The 14725-nt window shown below is 38.7% G+C and overlaps 2 protein-coding genes across 2 annotated transcripts in view; one reads left to right on the top strand and one right to left on the bottom strand.

The window, feature by feature from the left end:
• Positions 1-7918, top strand: part of LOC115651667 (heme-binding protein 2-like) — a 28052-nt gene extending 20134 nt beyond the window's left edge. Inside the window, exons 3-5 of the mRNA XM_030562782.1 lie at positions 2667-2808; positions 4584-4767; positions 5259-7918. Coding sequence (XP_030418642.1) covers positions 2667-2808; positions 4584-4767; positions 5259-5430 — 498 coding nt within the window. The 3' untranslated portion in view covers positions 5431-7918. The remainder of the gene's footprint in view (positions 1-2666; positions 2809-4583; positions 4768-5258) is intronic.
• FANCM (FA complementation group M) overlaps positions 1-14725 on the bottom strand; it is a 157747-nt gene that overhangs the window by 125823 nt on the left and 17199 nt on the right. The gene's annotated exons all lie outside the window — the stretch shown is intronic.

The raw sequence follows: 14725 nt of genomic DNA, 5'->3' as shown, positions 1-14725 counted from the left end.
GGGCTGCTCACCTCCTCCCCATACTGTGTTGTCCAGTGCAGCAGTCTGGGAGCTGACCTTGTCTGTGAAGATCGAGGCAAAAAAAGCATTGAGTACTTCAGCTTTTTTACACACTATCTGTCACTACGTTGCCTCCCTCATTCAGTAAGGGTCCCACACTTTTCCTGACCATCTTCTTGTTGCTAACATACCTGTAGAAACCCTTCTTGTTATCCTTCACATCCCTTGCTAGCTGCCACTCCAATTGCGCCTTGGCCTTCCTGATTACACCCCTGCATGCTCTACCACTATTTTTTCCTCCTCCCTAGTCATCATCCGTCCAAATTTCCACTTCTTGTAAGCTTCCTTTTTGAGTTTAAGCTCACTGAAGATTTCACTGTTAAGCCAAGCTGGTCACCTGCCATGTTTGCTATTCTTTCTGTACTTAGGGATGGTTTGTTCCTGCGCCCTCAATAAGACTTCTTTAAAATACAGCCAGCTCTCCTGGACTTCTTGCCCTCTCATATTAGCTTCCTATGGGATCCTGACCATCAAATCACCCAGATGGCCCCACCACCGTACCACTTCCTGAGAAGGCTCACATATACTAATTCAGACTGGATTCTCCAGAGACCAAGAGAGAGAAAGTACTGTAGAATAAACCGCCTGAGTTTTAACTGACTTCAGGCTCTTTTTCCTGTTTCAAACAAACAGAATTTTTCTGTAAGGGAGGGAGAGGCTGAGACTAATGGGTAACCTTTAGTGAACTTTGGTATGCATATAGGAAAACACTTTTTTTTTATTTTGTAAGTTCTCTCCATAATGCTTTTAACCTTTTGAACAAAAAGCGCTGTTCAAGAGCTGTGTGGTAACTAACTAATGTATTGCCAGCAGTTAGAATAGTTCTCAGAAAAAAAATAAAGAGCAGACACTAGTCTTTTAGGCAGACTGGCTTGCTGGGGATACACCAGTGTAGATCAGGTAGTGCTGCAGCATTAAAACCTCTGTCAGGAGGGTATGAGACAGTTCCCAGCCAGGAGAGGTGATGGCTGGAACCTGGAAATCTTTAAGCAGGTTCCTGAAGGGACCATGGAGGGAGACTACAAGTGCAGTTATCCTGAAACTGTGACAATTACATACTATTTTCCTCTACAGGATCTGTGCCTCATTCAGTGGATGTGATGGAAGGTGCTCTGGGTATGAATCAAGTGTGTAGTACAGGAGGCTGTTGTCTATAGGACCCTTGTCTCATTTGTTGCAGAAATTAGAAGGTGTGTAGGAATGAGGCAGGGGATTGCAAGAAGAGAAAGATGGTCTCACAGTTAACACAGCTGAATGCTGCCCTGGAGAATCAGATTCTATCCCTGCCTCTGCCCCTACACTCTTATGTAATGCTGGGCAAGTAACTTAAAACCAAACTTTTCAGGGGTGTTCACTAATGGTGCTCCTCATTTTCTGGGTGCCCAATTTGAGACACTAGGGTATTATTTGAATAAATGCTGAGCACTCTCAGCTGCAACTGAAGTCAGTTGGAGCTGTGCTTTGAACATATGAAGTGTTATATAATGCTAAGTACACTGAAAAAATCACGTTGTTGGCCTCTCAAATTAAGCACCCAAAGTCAGTGGATACTTTTGACCTGTATCTCTGCTTTCAGCTCCTCTTTGGTAAAATGGGGATAGTAATATCCCTTTATCTCACACGAGTGCTGCAAAGATTAATTAATTAAGGTTCATGAAGCACTCAGACACTGTATGATGAGTTCTATAGAAAAGCCCAGGAGGAAATTAATACTGTCTTTAGAGCTGAGTTTGAATAGTGTGGAGTTAATAAGATGTAAAGCCACAAATTGAACCAGGAGGATAAAACAAATACAGAATAGCTGCTCATTAAGTGAGTACTGTCCATCCTGTGCACAGAATGAGGCAGGGGTTCTGGGGGAAAAATAGTAGGTCATCATGTAATTAGAGACTGTACCATAATGCATAGGTGTAAAGGCGCTGAATTAAGGTTGCATGAGCAACTTTAATGCTGGTATTTCTTTATCTTTGAGTGCTTGACATTGAAACCTCAATGTTCTCTGAACATAGTAATTCAGTAATTTACAGTGATACTGCAAACTCACTGAATGCTAAATCAGTGCAAGTTATATTACCTTGCCACTAACCGCCACATAAATCTGTTTTATGATCAAGTTGCAGCATCATTGATTATGGCCCTTGTCAAGGTAATCATTTATATTGATTCGAGTTAATGGAAAACTTGGAAAAAATTAATGTATCAAAATCTGCAGATGGCCCCACTACCAGAGTTTTAAGTCTTAAAAAATCCTGCCACTTACCAGGGTAATAGTCTTTTGAGGCAAGTGGCTAGCACACAGCCATATCTCAGAAGACAAAGCCCATTAGATAACCTTAGTGTTTGAGCTAGCTACAAAAAGTGAACTAAATATTAAGATTTGAAAAGCAATATTCTTTCCAATATTTTTAAATTGAAACATCAAGACTTCAGTATTATCACTAGTCATTCTTTTCATTCTTCCTGCCCGTGTACCAGTTAGCTTATTTCTTTTCAAAACAGGCCAAGGCTCTGACTTAGTCATCTTAAACACTGAGGAGTTCTTTAAATTATGCATGCTTAACATCAAATTAAGATACTAACTCATAGTCTGATTTTTTTGTTTGCAGTTTGGGGAAGTGCTTTACGAAAAACGTCAGTATGGAAAAGCTAAATGGGCTTGTATTAAAATGCAGGAGGAACAGTATGAACAGAGCATATGTCTGGGATTCATGAAGCTTATGAAATATATTTGTGAGCAGAACTCTTCAGGTAACTACAGATGCTAGTTTTGAATTAGATCATCATCTGCTATTTATGCTCCAGCACCTCTCTTCAATTCTAGTTTGATTTGCACCAACCAGTTTCAAATACACAATCCTTTATAGTATAAACAGCTTTCTGTGACAGCTTCTTTGTATTGGAAATGAGAAAAAAAATCCCCAAACTGAAGTGCCTTTTTGCACACTGAGTACATGATCAGCACTAGACAAATGAGTTTTTCCTGAAAGGCTGTCTGGATATTGGTAGTTCAAATATTTCTAACTGTTAGAATACTACTGAAAAATTCTAAGAGTCAGTTTGCACACTAAAGGCCAGAAAAGACCACTGGATAATCTATTTCTAATCTGATTCCTTGTTTAATACTGGCCATTAAATTTCACACAGGTACCTCTGTATTGAGCCAAACATGCTTTAGTCAACACAAGCTATCTTCCTTGTATTGGAAAGCATCCAGTCTTGATTTGGAAATTTGTTCCAATTATTATCACCCTCTGTGTTAAAAAAGTTGTGCTTAATTTCCAATATAAATTTCTTTGGCTTCAGTTTCCATATATTATTTTTGGGCTCTTTTCTGCCACATTACAAACCCAGTGTACTAAAGGGCTCTTCTCGCCTCAAAAGTACATATACATTAATCAAGTCACCTCCAGTTTTTCAACTTCCTTTCTAAAATGTGGACACCAGAAATGGACAAAGCATCCCAGTATCAGTCTCATCAATACCCATATACAGAGGTAAAAATCACCTCTCTACGCATATTCCCCTCTTTATCCATCCAAGGATTGAATTCGTCCTTTTTGCCACAGTTATCATATTAGGAGATCACATTGAGTTGCTTATCCACTATGACCCCTAAATCTTTTTCCATACTCACTGCTTTCCAGGATATAGTCCTTCATTCTGTAGATATGGCCTGCACTACTAGATGTGTAATTCTGCATTTGTCTGCGTTAAAATGCAAAATAATGATCAGGTGTGTGTGTATGTGTGTAAATATACATACAAACCCATTAGGTTAATAAACCTAAAAAGACAAGTGTTCAGAATTAAGGCAGTTTGTGTGGTCTTCTCTACACAGGGAGTTATTCCTGTGTAACTCCATGTCTGGAGGTCCCTATTCTGCAATAAAAATGCTCCTATTCCAAATCCAAGTGGATTTAAGTATCAGAGGGGTAGCTGTGTTAGTTTGGATCTGTAAAAGCAGCAAAGAATCCTGTGGCACCTTATAGACTAACAGACATTTTGGAGCATGAGCTTTCGTGGGTGAATACCCACTTCGTCATGCATGTTAGTCTATAAGGTGCCACAGGATTCTTTGCTGCTTTTAAGTGGATTTAAGTTATTGTAGAACAACAGCATCCACTATGGAGTTAATTGGGAATAATTAATCCGCTTTAAATTCACACACTACATTACTCCATAATTAACTTTCTTGTGTAGACAAGCCCTGTCTTTGCCAAACCTAACTACATCTAGTCAGGGAAGAGCTCTCAGAACACTTCATTTTAATATATTGTATGTGCTGCAATTCCAGAGCACAGTGGAATGTTAAAATCAACAATTGCCTCAGCCAACAGCACCTAAAGCCACCAATTTCTAAATCTACTGAATTCCATTCTGCTATGAAAAACTTTTCCACTCTACAGTACTTGATCTATGCTTAGCTAAAGAATGTTCTATATTAGTGTTAAAACTTCATACATATTAAGTGCAAAAGTTCTCTTTTGTATTCTCTAGAGTGATGGTCCTGTATTTTTCTTCAGGATTGTACTTGGGGATGACTATACCTATTGTGACTCTAGTGCATACTAACGAATCTCACTCAGAGTTAACACGTTCAGTGACAGTCGCATACTACCTGCCTGAACTACTGCAGGAGCAGCCACCTCAGCCTTATGATTCAGACATAATTATTGAAGAGTGGCCTCCTACTGTTGTTTATACTAGGTAAGAAACATATATTAATCCTGTTATAGTAATGCCTTAAGCAGTACAGGTCTCTTTCTATATATTGAAAATAGGATATGACAAATACTAAAAGCTAACATTGAAAATCAAAGCTTGTGTTATATCTTTATTAAATATCACTTGTTTCAGAGACCAAAGTCAACTCAGGAGGTAACTATTACATTCTGTAGATTGTTGCTGATGTTATAGAAATATTTAACTTTTTGAAGTAAATTAGTGAAACAATGATACTTGTATTGAGCCTTTCTATAAAAAAAATTGAATGATGAGCGCAACAGAGAATATTACACCTGACAATTGTAAATTTTGGGTTAAGAAACATTTTAGCAGTTATCACCATATATGATGCATACATTACGCAGTATTATTGAGAATCACCATAGAACCACTGGGAAGAGGAAAAAAATCTAGAGGGGATGCCAGGAAATACAATAAAATAATAGAATATAATTAAAAATTGGTTGTTGCAGGAGCTTCAGAGGGGTCACCAATGAAGACTCTATAATGAGAGAAATAAACTTTTTGGCAGAACTTCTGGAGAGCCCTGAGCTATGTTTGCAGAATATGTTCATTGTTGCAGGATTCACCAATCCAGCTGCTGCAAATCGACACAATGAAATATGGTTCCTGCAAAGACCGTAGCCTCCCACTTCTGATACCTAGCATTAACCAAATTCAGTATGTACACAATGGCGCACTTAAATTTGCAAGTGAATCATGTCAGGCTAGTCAACAGCTTTATAAGTCTTTGTGATAAAATATACACAATTTTTAATCCTACTTTCCTAAACTACATATTGCAGTCTGTCAAATTAGCATGACAATAAATCCAATATAGTTAATGAGCCATCAGTGTTAATATCTGAAATTTTACTGCCAATTTTGAAAAAAAAGTCTTAAGAAATTGTGTATATTAGATACTTCAGTTTTACAGTTTATCCATATTTCTTTGAGATTTATAGTACTTTTCAAATTGATTCATGTGATCTTCTTAAACAGGGGTAAAGTCAAGTCACAAAGGTATACTTTATAAATTCTAGTGTTAAACTGAACTGTTTAGATTTTTTAAATATTAACATATTAAATATTTTTCCACTACAGCATCTCTAGGGTGCCCTAAACATTTAGCTTCAGATTTTCAAAAGTGCTCAGTGTTGGCCCAACTCTGCTCAAATTGAAGACCATAATAAAAGTTGTGAGCAGAGTTTAGTCAATGCTGAGTGTTTTTGAAAAATCCCATTCTTGAGTACAGGTTTTCCCCACTTTTCTCAAAAAGATATTTAACCAAAGTATGTCACCTTCGAAATTGTGTGTCCACGATGCGAAGAGTCAGTTGCATTGCTCATTCAAGTTTGGTTAGTAAATAGTTCAGTTTTTCATTTTTTTAAAATTCACTACCACACCCCAATGTATGACTGAATACGGTACACAGCAGACAGAAGATAGGCATCATTCCTGCTCAGCTATTCAACTTACTGAGCGACGTGAACTTTAAAAAGTAAAGCTTTGCCTAGATATTCAGAATATAGTAATCAAGGCAGATTAATTGGCATCACAGAAACTTGAAGGAATAAGTCTCCTGACTGAAATATTGGTATTTAGGGGTACAGCTTGTTCAGTAAGGACAGGAAGGGCAAAAACTGAGGAGGTCCAGATGGAGATGGGAGGCAGATCAGCTGAAAGTCTCTGGGTAAAGATAAAAGGGGGAGAAAATGTGTGTGACATCATGGTAGCAGTCAAATATAGACCACCACGAAGAGGTGATGAGGAATCTCTAGAAAAGACAACAGAAATATCAAACACAAGACTGGATGGTAATGGGGGAATAACTAGGTAGACATCCGTTGGAAAAGTAATATGGCAAAGCACAAGTTATTGGAAGGTACTGGGAACAACTTGGTGTTTCAGAAAGTGCAGGAAGTAACCAAGGGACAGCCATTTTAGACCTGATTCCAACCAATGAGGAGGAATTGGTAGGGAATCTGAGGGTTGAAGGCAATTTGGGATAGAATCTACCATTTCTTGATCAGTTTAAGGAAAGAGGAGGGAGAGCAGCAGAATAAGGACACTGCACGTCAAACAAGCAGACTTTAACAAACTCAGAACTGGCAGGTAAAGTTCCATGGGAAGAAAAATCTAAGCGATGAAGGAGTTCAGGAAACCTGGCAGTTTCTCAAGGAGACAATATTATAGGCAGAACAGTCATCTATCCCAAGTGAAGGAAATATAGGAAGAATAGCGAGGGTCAAATATGGCTCCATCATGAGATCTTCAAGGACATGAACATCAAAAAGGAATCCTACAAAAAGTGGAAACATGGACAAACTACTAGGGAGCAGTACAAAAAGAGGAACAGCACAAGCACATAGGGACAAAATCAGAAAGGCTAAGGCACAAAGTCCGTTACACTGAGCAAGGGATATAAAAGGCAATAAGAAAATGTTCTTTAGCTATATTAGAAGGAAGAGAAAGATGAAGGAAAGCATAGGTTCTCTACTTAGCAGGGAAAGAAAGCTAATAACTGATGACATCACCAACGCTGATGTGTTTAATTCCTGCTTTGCTTTAGTATTCATTAAATACTCAACATAATTAATATTGACAACAAGAGGGAAGGAACACAAGCGAAAAGAAGAAAATAACAGGTTAAAGAATATTTATCTAAATAAATGTATTCAAGTTGGCAGGGCTGATTAAATTCATCCTGCAGTACTTAAACTAGCTGAAGCAATCTTTGCGCAATTTGCAACTATCTTTGACATCTTATGGAGGTTGGGTGAGTCCCATAGGACTGGAGAAGGGACAATGTAGTAAATATTCTCTAATAAACTTTTAAATCTAGCTTTAAAAAGGGAAACAAGAGGACCTGAGGAATTCTAGACCACTCAGCCTAACACTGATACGTGAAAGATGCTGGAACAAATTTTTAATCAGTTTGTAAGTCCCTGGACGATAATAAGGTTATAAAAGATAGCCAGCACAGATTTATCAAGAACAAATCATGCCAAATCAACCAAACTTAATTCTTTGACAGGGTTATTGGAGGGCTATTAGAGAGTTATAGGAGGAAAGATGTGATATATCTTGATTTTAGTAAGGCTTTTGACACAGATCCATATGACATTCTCATTCTCAAACTAAGAAATTGTGGTCTAAATTAAATTACTATAAGGTGAGTGCACAACTGGTTGAAAGACCATACTCAGAGTAGTTATCAGTAAGGCTGCAAATCTGTCACAGAGGTCACGGATTCCATGACCTTGGTGATTTCTGCAGTGGCCAAACACACTGGCTGCTGCTGGGGCAGTCTGCCCCTCCTCCCCCCGCTCCCAGCAGCAGCAGGAGTTTGGGTGGGGGGGCAGGACGGGGTGAGGGTTCTGAGTGGTGTTTACCTCAGAGGGGCTCCCTGGAAGTGGTGACATCCCCCTTCCTCAGCTTCTAGGGGGAAGTGCAGCCAGGGGGCTCTGCACACTGCTTCTACTTGCAGGCACCATACCCACAGCTCCCATTGGTTGCAGTTCCTGGCCAATGGGAGCTACAGAGCCGGTGCTTGGGGAAGAGGCAGTGCACAGAGTTGCCTGCCATGCTACCGCCTAGGAGTTGAGGAAGGGGGATGTTGCCACTTCCAGGGAAGTATGGAGCCAGATAGGGAGCCTGCCAACCCCTCCCCCCAGCACCAGTGGGGGTCCCAGGTCGCCCATTCCCCCCTTCACACTGCCCGCATGCTTCTTCAGGGCTCCCTCCACCCCGAGCACCGGCAGTGCCCCTTGAGCCGCACCTCTGAGCAACCGCGGTGCCCCTCGCCCCATTGAGCCTGTGCAGCACCCCTGGGCCATCCCCCCATCCCCGATTTAGTTAGGAGTATATAGTACAAGTCATGGACAGGTCATGGGCTTTGAATTTTTTTTTTTTTTTTTTTAAACCTGCCCATGACATGTCCATGGACTTTCACTAAAAAATACCAGTGACTGAAATGTAGCCTTAGTTATCAATGGTTCATTGTCAGATGGTGCAATGTACCTAGTGGGGTCCCCTGGGGGACAGTTCTGGGTCTGGTGCTATTTAGTATTTTCTGTAATGACTTGAACGATGAAGTGGAGAGAATACCTATAAGATTTTCAGATGACACTTGGCGGGGAGGGGCTGCAAACGTTTTGGAGGACAGGATTAAAATTCAAAATGACCTTGACAAATTGGAGAATTGGTCTGAATTCAACAAAATGAAATTGAATGAAGACAACTGCAACGTACTTCACTTAGGAAAGAAAAATCAAATGCACAACTACAAAGTGGGAAATAACTAGCTAAGTGGCACTACTGTTGAGAAAGATCTGGGAGTTATAGTGGATCACAAATTGAATACTAGTAAACAACGGGATACTGTTGCAAAAAATGCTAATATTCTGGAATTCATTAACCGAGTTGTCATATTTAAGACACAGGAGGTAACTGTCCCACTCTACGAGGCACTAGTGAGGCCTCAACCAGAGTAGTGTGTCCAATTCTGGGTGCCACACTTCAGGAAAGATGTGGACAAACTGGAAAATCCAGCAGAGCAAAAAAAATGATAAAAGGTTTAGAAAACCTAATCTATGAGGAAAGGTTACAAAAACTGGGCATGGTTAGTCTTGAGAAAAGACTAATAAGGGGGAATCTGATAACAGTCATCAAATAGGTTAACGTCTATTATACAGGAAGTTGATCAATTGCTCTCCATGACCACTGAAGGCAGGACATGTACTAATCGTGTTAATCTGCAGCAAGGGAGATTTAGGTTAGATATTAGGAAAACTATAATGGTAGTTAAGCTCTGGAACAGGCTTCCAAGAGAGGTTGTAGAATCCCCATCACTGAAGGTTTTTAACAAGTAGGACAACCACCTGTCAGAGATGGTCTAGGTTTATTTGGGCCTGCCTGAACGCAGGGCATTGGACTTGATGACCTCCCAAAGGCCCTTCCAGCTCTACATTGCTAGCACACAGACTTATTCTGAAACCCAGTAAGAAGTTCATCACATTACAACTGAAAAAGTGTATTCACGGGAAAAGTTCAGTGGTTAACTGAATACAATATTTATTAGATACATTAAAAGAATTTTCAAAGTAGTTGTTTTTAGATGACGTATTTGTTTCAGTACCTCCAATCACAGTGAATACAGTTTATGTCTCAGTGGAAAGTCTGAATGTTACAGAATTATACTTTCCAGAAAGAGCTTAATTTGACAGACTAGGGCTGAAACGATATACTTTTAAAACTTTTCTTTTCAATATCTTAACTGTTTTTCCAAAATATGTTTTATTATATTAAAACATTTTGGTTGATTTCACAACTGTAAAAGCTAACCCCTCCTTTCACCCAAATATTTAAAGAATACCATGAAAATTACAAGTGTACTGGTTTGCCTAAATTTTTCCTCACAAAAATTGCCTTGACTCAATGAAATGTTAATGGCAGATCTGCTCAAGTGTATGATCAAATTGCCATCTTGTGCCACCTAGGGAACACAGGGAGAGAAAGGAAAAAAAAAAGAAGTGGGAGCAGAGGTGAGGAAAGAGTATGAATAGTAGGAAAAGGGAATGGGGAAGCTACCTGTCTCAGGTCTTACAACATCGTGCATTTTTCCTGGGTACTGCTAGCAGCTTTTAGAGAGATTCAGTCTTACTTTGTATCCAGTTGTAAAACTGGCAATTTCCCATTTAGTGATTTACAGTGATTTACTGATTAGAATATTTCACACCAGCTTTGCTTTAAATAGCTATATATTATAAGCTTTTCCCCAGTGTCTCAAAGATATCTGAAGTTATATTAAGTGTAAATATATAGCTTATACAGATCTATGAGTTTCATTACAGGATCCAAAGATGCAGTTAGATTTCAGTTTCTATCCAATCAATTCACATATGTGGGAAATACAGGAATGGGGAGAAACAGCTTACCAAGATTTCCTGGCAGACACTGAAAACTTTTGCATTTGATTACTCAGTAGCAATACTATGAAAACATGTTGTTTTTGGCAATTCAGACTTCATAAATCTATGGGAAACAATTCATGCCTATAGTCTGAAAATGTCAGTTTGTATTTAATCTACAGAGCAAATAAAACCTCAAACAAGTCTCAGTTGTTATGCAGTTTTCAGTTCAGTTACAGAACTATTTACTACTTTTGTGGGTGTCAAGAAAGGTCACATAAGAACATTCCTGTTAATGTATAAGCTACAAAAAAAATCTTCACACAGTATCTGAATGTGTTCTTCAACACCCTGAAAACTGCAGTAAAATGTACAGTGTCATTTTCTGTAAAATTATGAATTAATGTAGAACATTAGTATTTATTATGAGTTGTGTTAGATTGCTTAAGATGCTAGAAGCACCAATTAAATTTCAAGTTTGAAGGTACACTGTATGGCTATGGAAAACTATATTATTTCTATAGATGGCCAATACACTAGTGGCTGCTAGGAGACAGTTTCCTCATTTATACACAAATCTATAAAGAAGCATATTTTATAGGAACATTGATTAAGCTGATTGAAATCTTGCTTTTCTTACATACTAACATTTGAGGAGGCTGGGGAAAACATTTTTAACAAGTCATAAAATTCATGTTTGTCATGCTCTGGTACCTGCTTCCTATTATCTGGGTAGACATTTTATGATGTTCCTGTTGCTATACAGTAGAATCTCAGAGTTACGAACACCTCAGAATGGAGGTTGTTTGCTACTCTGCAATGTTCGTAACTTTGAATCAAACATTACTGTTTTTCTATCAAAAGTTTACAAATGAACATTGACTTAATACAGCTTTGAAACTTTACTATGAAGAAGAAAAATGCTTTCCCTTTTTTTGTTTTTAAGTAGTTTATGTTTAACACAGAATTGTACCATAGTTGCTTCCCCTTCTCTCAATCTCTGCTGCTGCCTGATTGTGTACTTCCTGTTCCAAATGAGGTGTGTAGTTGACTGGTCAGTTCGTAACTCAGGTGTTTGTAACTCTGCGGTTCTACTGTACTTCCTCGAACTGTTTAAATAGTTTGGACACAATACATTGTTAAAAGCAGCTAACAAAACTGCACCCCTCCGATCATACCCCGGCAGTTTAAATATTTCCGCCTTAATACTGAAACATTGTTGCCCTGCCTACTTTGTACTTTTCAAACCAGTATTAGTACCTAAGAAGTTTAATCCAGTTACTGTGAAACTCAGGGCCTTGCTTATTTACTTTTACAAAAATAACTATTTAACTACAGAACTACAATTGGATTTTTCCAGCTTTGTTGCATTACTGCTGTAGCTTGTTTTACGCTGTCCTTCACTTTCTCTGAAACTTGTGTCTTGTTTAATGTTATGGATTGTCATAAATAAAGCTTCAGATTTTATTGTGCATGGTGCACATTGGTCTAACTTTTCAAGCACATTATGTGCTTAGCACGCATATACTAGTATTTTTTAAAAAAAACCTGGACATCTAATCCATGCTTACAGATGCTGAGAAATTTTATTTAACCCATATATGTCTACTCTGGCCTTGCAAGATTTTGCTGAGAACTTGTTGGGAGCTCTTAATTGAAATTTGGAGTTCAGACTTTTCTCCAAACTATTTGAAGAACAAGAATTGTTAAAAAAGCATTCAACAGTGTCAATCAGATTTTATTTCCTTGTTGCTGTGATGTCATCCTACTAGTTTCTTAGCGGCATAGTCAGAAAATGACATAAAACAAGCTGACTTTTCAAAAAAAGCTTTTTGGGACTTTGTTCTACTTCAGAATCTAGTTGTGCACCTTTGCAGATCACCTTGAATCCAAAGCATAGCTAGTAATGAAACAGCAAAATCATAAAAGGTATAATTCTACATCTACAAGAACCAGTTAGTCTAAGGTGTAAATTGGTAAAGATTAAAAACCAAAAGGCTTTTTAAACTAACTTTCTAATAACAAGCCACACACTCCTTGCCCAGCTTGAAAATAGCGAACTAGTACACCTCTACCCTGATATAACGCTGTCCTTGGGAGTCAAAAAATCTTAATGCGTTATCGGTGAAACCGCGTTATATCGAACTTGCTTTGATCCGCTGGAGCGGGAGAGCTGTTTTACTGCGTTATACCCGAATTCATGTTATATTGGAGTAGAGGTGTATGTACAAGTAGTCTTATGACTTTGCTACCTAGAAGCTGTCAGCCTGGAACTGCTATTTGAGGGTACACCTACCGTGCAGCTACAGCTGTAATTCCCAGCTAGGGTAGATGTGGATATGCTAGCTTTGACTAAGCTAACTTGCTAAAAAGAGTTGCATGGCATGGGAGGCAGCACAGTCTAGCCACTTAAGTACAATCCCATCCAAGACCCGAGGCACACACACTGGCAGCAAGCCCATGCTGCCGCTTGCACCACTGCAGCTCTACTACTATTTTTAGCATGTTAGCACAATCAAAGCTAGCGTGCGAACGTCTAATCCAAGATAGGAATTGCATCTCCAGCTGCAGTATGCTCTTCAGTGTGGGGAAGGTCTCCTACTATGTGTCTGAAAAGTGCCTAGAACAGAGATGCCCTGATGTTAGTTGGGCATCTCAGTACTATAATAATACAAGTCTTTAATAACAATAGCTGCAGAGGGTCACAAAATCTTAAGAGTGAGTTTCCAATGATTCCCACTGGAGGCCAAAGATCTAAGAGTGAGAATAAACAACATAGGATGTTTTAGAATTAATTGTTAAAAAAAAAACCCACAAAAAACACCACACACACCACAAGAGGCATTTAATAAAGAGTGTTATGTGTGCACATTAAAATGTTTTCCTTCCCTTGCCCCATCACCATGTATACTTGAAAATGCTGTGATAGTGACTGGCCCTGGAGGAGGACAGAAGGAGCTCTCCCTCTTGTACACCTATCAGGGAAACCACAAACCTGTCCTCAGGGAGTGCAAGGGCCCAGGAAGGCTAAGTGCCAGTGCGTGAGACACCTTGAGGGCCAGCAGGGTCATGATTCCATCCTCTTTTGAAACAGGTGATGCACAAGTGCAAGGAGAGTGCATTCTATATCCCTGAAAGGGTATTGGAGTTACCTGAGCCAGTCCCCTGTGCCATCTGAGGCATTTAGCCTGCCTGTGTATTCTACAAGTAGAATGCTGAAGAAAACTAGTGCAGTACCCTGTCACTCTACCTCCTTCACTGCAACTATGCTTAGTGTAGGCACAAAAGACATCTTACATTCCAAATCAAAACAATAAAAACCTCAAGTTCTCAGTGCCAAATCCAAAAAGTAAATTAACACATGACTGAAAGCATACTGGCACCCATTACAGAAAATAAAGTTCGGTCTACACATAGAAACTACACTGGTTTAAACTGATACAAATTTATAGTGGACACTAGTTTCAGTTTAGCTTAAATCTGCTCTAAATGGATTTAAATTAAACCAAAATAAACTATGTTTAAGCCAAAATGAGTGAAGGTTTGCACAGGTTTAAAACTTAATTTAATTAAGCCAGTTTGACTGTCTCATGGAGATAATCTCTAAGCTTAAAGATCTGAAAATAGCTCCAAGTTAAAAGCTCTATCCTAAATCTAAAGTTGTACAAATAAGAAAATGTTCTTCAGACACTTAATAGGACTCTTCACATAGACCCTAACAAAACTTATCATTAACTACCCCTTCAACAACACAGTGGATGACCACTTTAAAAAAAAATACACAACATTTGGAGAAAACATGTTACTAAATCTAGCAACTTTGAACATGTATAAGCCCCATCCATTAATAAATACCTGATGATTTCTTGAAAGAGCCTCTGTTTTTAAGTTAAGGAATCTGAAATTCATAGCTAGCAGACTGCTTATTTGCTCATTCTGTAAGAACTATTATTCTCTGTATAACTTTTCTTCATAAAGATAAAACTTCTGTATAAAAACACAACAATACTACTACTTTTATTTTTCTT

The sequence above is a fragment of the Gopherus evgoodei genome, chromosome 4, assembly GCF_007399415.2.
Source record: "Gopherus evgoodei ecotype Sinaloan lineage chromosome 4, rGopEvg1_v1.p, whole genome shotgun sequence".
NCBI lineage: Eukaryota > Metazoa > Chordata > Testudines > Testudinidae > Gopherus > Gopherus evgoodei.
Note: the sequence above shows the minus strand (reverse complement) of the source record. Positions and strands in the feature narration are given on the sequence as shown.